This window comes from Myotis davidii, unplaced genomic scaffold (assembly GCF_000327345.1).
Source record: "Myotis davidii unplaced genomic scaffold, ASM32734v1 scaffold79, whole genome shotgun sequence".
In the NCBI taxonomy this organism is placed as follows: domain Eukaryota; kingdom Metazoa; phylum Chordata; class Mammalia; order Chiroptera; family Vespertilionidae; genus Myotis; species Myotis davidii.
The window spans coordinates 3,221,900-3,230,383 of record NW_006294339.1 but is presented as its reverse complement, the minus strand read 5'-3'; the positions used below and the strand labels follow the sequence as shown (position 1 = coordinate 3,230,383).

The following is an 8,484-nucleotide window of genomic DNA, read 5'->3' as shown; positions in this document are numbered from 1 at the left end:
GAAGGGTTAGAGAAGAGAATTTTGTTTTTGTTCACTATTCCCAGTTTCTACAAAAGTGGCTGGTACATGGTAGCTGCTCAAAAAATATTTTGAGTGCCCTAGCTGGTTTGCTCAGTGGATAGAGCTTCCGCCTGCAGACTGAAGGCCCCCAGGTTTGATTCCAGTCAAGGGCACATGCCTGGGTTGCAGCTCGATCCCCAGTAGGGGGCGTGCAGGAGGCAGCTGATCAACGATTCTCATCGTTGATGTTTCTATCTCTCCCTCCCCCTTCTTCTCTGAAATCAATAAAAATATATTTTAAAAAATATTTTATGAGTGAAAGTTTGATGTAGTGTCTTAAAGACTGCCTTTTTCCAATTGTTAAAAAAATTAAATTTATTTAAATGGAAAGCGTGTAAAACAATAAGGTAGATTTGAAACAACCTGGTCCATTGTATATGGATTACCTGTACAATGTTACATTTTGCCCGCAGTTACACTTTTGCCCGTGGTTCTCCCAGTCCGAGAATGGGGCGAGCCTTGGCAAGGGAGGAAACACCAGATTCAAAACGTGGAAAAAACGCTTTGACCATAGAGTTACACCTCCTTACCTCCTAGAGAGCACTTCCGGAACGGTGATGTCTCCTTAGCTGAGCTTCCGGAAAACCATTCACTTGTCTACAAGTTGGGTGGGGCTAGTCCCCTGAACTCGACTTGTGATTGGCTAGAAAGGAGGGAGGCGGAACTTCCCCTCTCCCCCCGCCCCCGCTCTCCCCCCGGCAGCCTGCTCCAGGCTCCCGTGTGCTAGACAGGCGGACGGGGTTGGCTGGAACTGCAATTGGTGAGCGTGGGTGACCGCGAGGACTGAGGCGCCCGCGGGAGGCGGCGGCGTGAAGAGAGGGCTCTGGGCGCGGACACCTGGCATCCTGGGTTGGGGCGGAGTCACATCACATAAACTTTTGGATAATACTCGTTTCCTGGTCTCAGTTTCCTCCGTGGAAAATTGAGGTCAGGACTTACTCTCTTGTCTACCTCAGGCTTTGGTACCGTCCTGAGAAAATTATGGTGGGGGGATTAATGGATTATAAACAGGAGTGATTGAATCAGTACATCTGAAATATGGAGACTGGGCAGATAGGAATCAAGGATCGTTCAGTTCATTCATTGATAGAGGTTTATTGAATGTCCGCTGTATCCTGGCACCGTGCTGGATGTTGCAATATAGCTTGGGACAAAATGGACATGGATATTGCCCACATGGAGTTCACAGCCCAAATCAGAGTGGGTGCACAGTTAAGCTTCTGCAGTTCTCCCAGTGTGGTCCCTGAGCCAGCGGCATCAGCATCACCTAGAAACACAGGTTTTCTGCCTAAACCCCAGACCTACGAAATCAGAAGCTGTGTGTGGGAGGCCTCGCTGTCAGTGTTTTAACAAGCCCGCCAGGTGATTCTGATGCTCCCTAAAGTTTCAGAACCACTCGTCTATTGTAATGTAACAGGTGGTATTGAGGGGCTATCAGCGGTTCTCAACCTGTGGGTCGCAACCCCTTTGGCGGTCGAACGACCCTTTCACGGGGGTCGCCTAAGACCATCCTGCATTACGATTTAGAACAGTAGCAACATTCAGTTATGAAGTAGCAACGAGAATAATTTTATGGTTGGGTCACATGAGGAACTGTATTTAAAGGGCCAGAAGGTTGAGAACCACTAGGCTAACTCAAGGCTGAGGCAGTAAGGGTCAGAAAGGAGGGGGTGGACTCAAGAGAAATATTGCTTTGGGAGGAGCCAAGGGTGAAGGCTTTCTGGCTTGGGCCGCCGGCCTGAGGTGGAATCTCAAGTGATGGAGTCAGGTGTGAAGCACATGCTTTCTGCCTTCAGGACCCATACTTCTCCATGCAGTCACACTAGGCCTCTGTAGCAGTGCCTCCCAACCTTGTCAGGTCAGAGGCCACATAGAAAATGATGACATCTGCACAGTGTGCAGGGGAAGTGGATGAAGCTGCCTGAGGTTGGAGGGGCCAGCTGGAGGACTTGAGGCTGAGAGCTGGAGGCAACTCGTGAGATTCCAGCGTCCCAGTTCTAAGAGGGATCAGGAACCCATTCTGGGCATACTGCAGGGGAGCTTTGCTCCGTGGCATATGCTGAAATCAGTGGTGCTCACTAAGTTTGACAATAGAAATCAAGAACCTTGGAAGTTTATACCCTTTTATTCAGTAATTTCATTCCTGAAAGTTCTCTTCCAAATATATAACAAAAACCTTCTGTTCATTGTAGATTTTATATATATATATATATACACACACACATATACATATATATATATTTCTTTATTGATTTCAGAGAGGAAGGGAGAAGGAGAGATAGAAACATCAATGATGAGAGAAAATCATCGATCGGCTGCCTCCCGCACACCCCCCACCGGGGATGGAGCCCGCAACCCAGGCATGTGCTCCCGGCCGGAATCGAACCTGGGACCCATCGTTCCGCAGGCCGACGCGCTATCCACTGAGCCAAGCCAGCCAGGGCGGAGAATCATTCTTAATAGTCAATGAATGAAATGTTGTACTCTCATTAGAAGTATGTGAATATTTGGTAAAAATCATAGAGAAACCTATGTGCTCATTCATCAGACAATGTCTAGTAAGCCCCTGCTGTGTGCTTAATGAAGAGCAAGTTAGATGTGGTCCTTGCCTGCACAGAGCAGAGCAACTGTGGGAAGACAGGTAGCTCATTGAGCAGTAACTCCAAAGAGTGATTGGTGTTTGGTGGGGGTGAGGGGCTGGTCTTTGGGGTATAGGGAGAGGGACAAGGAAGGCACCCTAGAGGACTAGATGCTAATCCTGAGGCCTGGAGGATGGTAAGTATTGGTATGCAAGGGGGAAAGTGTATTTAAAAGTGAGCATGGTGCAGCTGGAATGTGAAGAGGGAGATGGTAAGATGAGGCCAGAGGAGCAGCAGCCGGCTCACATGGGGCCATGAGCACTGTGAAGGTCAGAAACTTAGACCCAATTCTAAGGGTAGCAGGAAGCCATTGGAGGACGTTAAGCAAGAGAAACTATTACGTGTTTTGGAAGTATTCTCTGGCTGCAGGGTGGAGAATGGATTGGAGAAGGAGGGGATGGAAGCTGGATGCCCAGTGAGGAGGCTGTTGCAATAACCAGGTGAGATGATGGTGGCCTAGACCTGGCTGGAGGCTGTGGAGGTGGAGAGAAGGAATAGATGGAATAGCACATGAAGAGGTAGGAATGACAATGACAGGGCCAAGGGAAGTGGTATATATGAGACATGGATGGAGGGGATGAACCCAGGTTTCTGGTTTGGGCAAAGGGTGGCTTCTGGTGCCATTCAGAGTGATAGGCAGCACTGGATGGGGACAGGTTTGGGGGGAAGGTGCTGAGTTCCTTCTGGGGTGCTGAGTGTGATGGCAGTGTGTTCTCCAGGAGGCAGTTGGATAGGTAGGTCTGAAATTCGAGAGACACTTATGGGGGTGTAGATGTTGACTTGGAGCCATTAGCATGTGGCCTAACCAGGGAGTGTGTGTGTGTGTGTGTGTGTGTGTGTGTGTGTGTGGAGGGTGGAAAACAAGACATTTAAGGAGGGTGGGCAAAGGACAGGACTGACAGAAAAGGGATCATCAGCTGCAGTTGTCTCAGCCGAGGGATTATAGTTGCTTCCTTTTTTGTTTCTTTTACCCCCAGTTTTCTATAATAACAATAGCAATGTGCTAGATAACTGTTCCAATAACGTTTTATAACTCTTCTAAATCCCCACAATGAACCTCTAAGGTAGGTCCTATTACCATTTTACAGATGAAGGAGCTGAGCACAGGGGGTTAAGTCAGCGGGAAGCCCTCTGGAATCCAGGCTGCCTGGTGTCAGAGCCTGTGCATTCGCCACCTGTGTATGTCTCTTCACAGTACGCTATTGTATTTTTGTAAGTGGGAAAATATATTTTTTACATGGCAGTAGAGGGAAGAGAAGTATACTTGGATCTGCTAGGATATTCAAAATGAAAGGATTTGCACCTGCAGAATCAGTGGCTGTCTTTGCGATTTGTTGGGGCCAAACTGAGCTGGCTACTTCATAGTCAGACAGGTAACACTTATTTCTGCACCACTCGTTTTTCTCCAGGCACAAGTGCTTCCCTGTGCCGGGGTGTCATGGAAGGGCTGCTGACAAGATGCAGAGCACTGCCCGCTCTGGCCACCTGCAACCACCAGCTCTCTGGGTACATTCCCCGCGGGTTTTCCCACTGTGCCCCAGGGAGAGGGAGGCGCTTGGCGCTGTCCTGCATGTTCCAGCCCCAGAACCTTCGGGAAGACCAGGTGCTCCCAGTGGAGGGCAGATCTGGCGACCTGACCTGTAAGAGCCAGCGGCTGATGCTGCAGGTGGGCCTGATCCACCCAGCAAGCTCCGGCTGTTACCACCTCCTGCCTTATACTGTTCGTGCCATGGAGAAGCTGGTGCGGGTGATAGACCAGGAGATGCAGGCCATTGGCGGGCAGAAGGTCAACATGCCCAGCCTCAGCCCAGCAGAGCTCTGGCGAGCCTCCAACCGGTGGGACTTAATGGGCAGGGAGCTGCTAAGACTTAGAGACAGACATGGCAAGGAATATTGCTTAGGACCAACTCATGAGGAAGCCATTACAGCTAAGGAAGTTTCGGGATGAGCCCAGGCCCCGCTTTGGTCTTCTCCGTGGCCGAGAGTTTTACATGAAGGACATGTACACCTTCGACTCCTCCCCAGAGGCCGCCTGGCAGACCTACAGCCTGGTATGTGATGCCTACGGCAGCCTGTTCGACAGGCTGGGGCTGCGGTGTGTCAAGGTCCAGGCAGACGTGGGCAGCATCGGGGGCACGATGTCTCACGAGTTCCAGCTCCCAGTGGAGATCGGAGAGGACCGGTTTGCTGTCTGCACCAGCTGCAGCTTCTCGGCCAACGTGGAGACGCTAGGCTCGTCTCAAATGAACTGCCCTGCTTGCCAGGGACCACTGACTGAAACCAAAGGCATTGAGGTGGGGCACACGTTTTACCTGGGCACCAAGTACTCCTCCATTTTCAATGCCCAGTTTATTAACATCCATGGCAAACCTTCCCTGGCTGAAATGGGGTGCTATGGCTTAGGTGTGACACGGATCTTGGCTGCTGCCATTGAGGTTCTCTCTACAGAAGATTGCATTCGCTGGCCTAGCCTCCTGGCCCCTTACCAAGTCTGCCTCATCCCCCCGAAGAAGGGCAGTAAGGAAGAGGTGGCTGCAGAGCTCACGGGGCAGCTGTATGACCACATCTCAGAGGCAGTGCCGCAGCTTCGTGGGGAGATCCTACTGGATGACAGGACCCATCTGACCATTGGAAACAGACTGAAGGATGCCAACAAATTTGGCTACCCCTTTGTGATCATCGCTGGCAAGAGGGCCTTGGAGGACCCTGCCCATTTTGAGGTTTGGTGCCAGAACACCAGCGAAGTGGTCTTTCTCACCAAAGAAGCAGTCATAGAATTACTGAGCCACGTGCAGGTAGTCTAAATGCCCCAGCCCACCCTCCTCATGTTGAGCCTTGGAGTTCATTCTAATGCTGCTCCCTTTCCTGCACTCCTTTCTGGGGCTGGTCTCAGAAACAGGGAAGCTCATGGACGATGAGCACATGTTAGGGAAACCAATTTTTATCCAGTCATTTGTTCAAACTATTTGTATTTAAAGTCATTAGCTTGGTCCCTTCTCTGGCCTGGCCATGCTGCCATATACCATTCCTTTGATATCTTGTTAGGAGGCAGGGAGGCAAGAAAGAGCAGACTTCTTGTCCTGGCCCTGAGGCGAGTCACTTCCCTTCTCTCAGCTGTTTCCCATGTGTAGGGTGGGAGTGGCTGATAGCCAAGGCCCTCCTGGCTCCATAGTCTGACCACAGGCCACTTGCTGCATATAGTCTGGAGAGCAGGCCATGAGAAAATGGAACTAGATCTGTAAAGTCTTTAACAGCTGTCTGTCACTGGCTGGTTCCACGAGAGGTTCATAACAGACAGATCTGGTTCCTCTAATCCCCTTTAGTCTAAGTTACACAGAAAGTTGATATAATCAGCTAATGGCCCCAGTAGATCTACTCTATTGAGGTGGCTCTGCACTGAGATCATGTTGAGACGATTGAATAAAGTCAAACTATTGGGATGAGCTGTGCATGTTCATTTGAAACAGAGGTGATATTTGCCAACTTAATAGTACGGGGTACCTTGTCTTGAGAGTCTTCTTTCCCTTCTTTTTCTACCATTTCTACTTCCATTCCAAAAGGGGGATGGGTGTCTGGGAAAGTGTGTTTTAAACTGTTTCTTCCACAAATAAAGGATAGCAGGCTTTGAGTGCCACTATGACCTTATCGTCAGTGCAGAGTTAGATCCTAGAGCCATGATGGGTGAATACTAAGGTCTCTGCGTGAATTATGTGGAAAATTAGGAGCAAACTTGAGCCGCTACTGCAGCGCCACCTGCTTTCATTGCTCCTGCTCACCAGATTAGGTTCCCGACAAGTCCAAATCAAACAAGACTCTGACAAGGAGGAGCTCAAAGCCACCACCTCCTGAAAGCATACCCGATGACATCTGGAAGTGGCTCCCCCAAACTGTCCTGTTCAGCCCTTCTTGTTTGGGGCCACAAAACTCCTTGTTTGGTGGGCCAGCCTCTTGTAGCTGATGGTCAGCTCCCTGAGCCCAAGGTCCTAGGCAGATTCCAAGTGCCCTGCAGTTCGTGTCTTGGCCAGCTGTTCCACCTGCCACACAACTTCCAAGCGATTTGTTACTGCAAGAGTAACCCACCCTAGGCACACACCATTAGGTTCCCTCAGTAAAGCCTTTGCCAAGCCCTAATGCAGTGGTTCTCAACCTGTGGGTCACAACCATCGGAAAACACATATAGCATATCAGATATTTACATTACAATTCATAACAGTAGCAAAATTACAGTTATGAAGTAGCAATGAAAATAATTTTATGGCTGGAGGTCACCACAACATGAGGAACTGTATTAAAGGGTCGCGGCATTAGGAAGGTTGAGAACCGCTGCATGGCTCCCAGGCCTACCACGGAGCTCAGGCCCAGCATGTAGGTCAGGAGATGCGGATTCTGACGGCAAACCTAAAAAGGCTGGACTGAGGTATAGGAGCGTGGTCCTACTCAGAGGTTCTGCTTATGGGGTAGGATGTGGCCAGTGTCAGGAATTTAAAAGCCCCTGGATGATTCTAATGTACAAAGTCCATTGAGAGCTCCTGATATGCGGGTAGCTGCCTTCTCTGAGCCCACTGTGTACTTGAGCGTTTCTTTGAATAATTTTGGTTGTACATTATCAGACTGATGTGAGCTCACTGCTTTTAACGGTCTGGTTTTTATTTATTGGGGGCTTTCCATGTGCCATTGTGCTGTGAGGCCCTTTATATACTGTTTTCAGTCTTTGAAACTGCAGGAGAGGTGCTGTTATTCCCATTTTACCAATGAGTGAACCTGAAATTTAAGCAACTTACTCAAGGATGCACAGCTCTTAAATATCAGAGCTAGAACCCAAATATTGACAAAACCTATGCCCCTCAACCGTACCACATGGCCTCTGCCTGTGCAAAAGTGATTTCAGTGAATAAAACTGAATTACTTATATCTAATCAAGTTAGCCTAAAATAAATGAGAAATTAGAATTCGTGCAAATAGATGCATCTATATTTAAATTTGTACTCTATAATGAAGGCTAGCCAAATGTAAGCACTTTTAAAAACCAATTAATTTTACACTCTCATAAGTGTATGAGTTAATAGAATGATATAGAATTCAGGAAGTCTAGAGTGGGAGGAGCACTTGGAGCCTGCCTGTCCAACCCTCACTTAACAGATGGTAACAGGCCCAAAGTGGGAATTCACCTGCCACATACCATCTGACTGGCAAAGGCCTGATTGCAGGCCAGGTGCTACATCCCCTAAATTAGGCTACGCCCCGTTGATCTTACTGTATTAAGAGAGGTCTGGTTGGATCAACCTTTGAACTACAGAAGCCTTGTAGCTCTGAAATAGGCATCTGTCCTTTGCTTTCCCATACTGGGAGTGCAGTGATTTGCCCAAGGTCAAGTTGGAAACCTAGGTGTCCTGATTCCTAAGCCAGTGTTTCTTTTTTTTTTTTTTTAATCTTTATTGTTCAGATTATTATAGTTGTTCCTCTTTTTTCACCCCATAGCTCCCCTCCACCCGGTTCCCACCCTACCCTCCGCCCTCACCCCCTTCCCACTGTCCTCATCCATAGGTGCACGATTATTGTCCAGTCTCTTCCCGCATCCCCCACACCCCTTTCCCCCCCAAGAATAGTCCACTTCCTTTCTATGCCCCTGATTCTATTATATTCACCAGTTTGTTCTGTTCATCAGATTTTTTATTCATTTGATTTTTAGATTCACTTGATAGATATGTATTTGTTGTCACTTTGTTGTTCATCATTTTTTCTCTTTTCCTATTTCTTCTTCCTCTCCTTAAAGAATACCCTTCAG

The 8,484-nt window shown here is 48.6% G+C and overlaps 1 protein-coding gene across 1 annotated transcript; it reads left to right on the top strand.

The window, feature by feature from the left end:
* Positions 1-723: 723 nt before the first annotated feature.
* On the top strand, positions 724-6,137 carry PARS2 (prolyl-tRNA synthetase 2, mitochondrial (putative)). The gene is given in 3 exon segments (XM_006768359.2): positions 724-820; positions 4,109-4,629; positions 4,631-6,137. Coding segments are annotated over 2 exon segments (1,365 nt in total). The 5' UTR covers positions 724-820; positions 4,109-4,137; the 3' UTR covers positions 5,504-6,137.
* Positions 6,138-8,484: the final 2,347 nt, after the last annotated feature.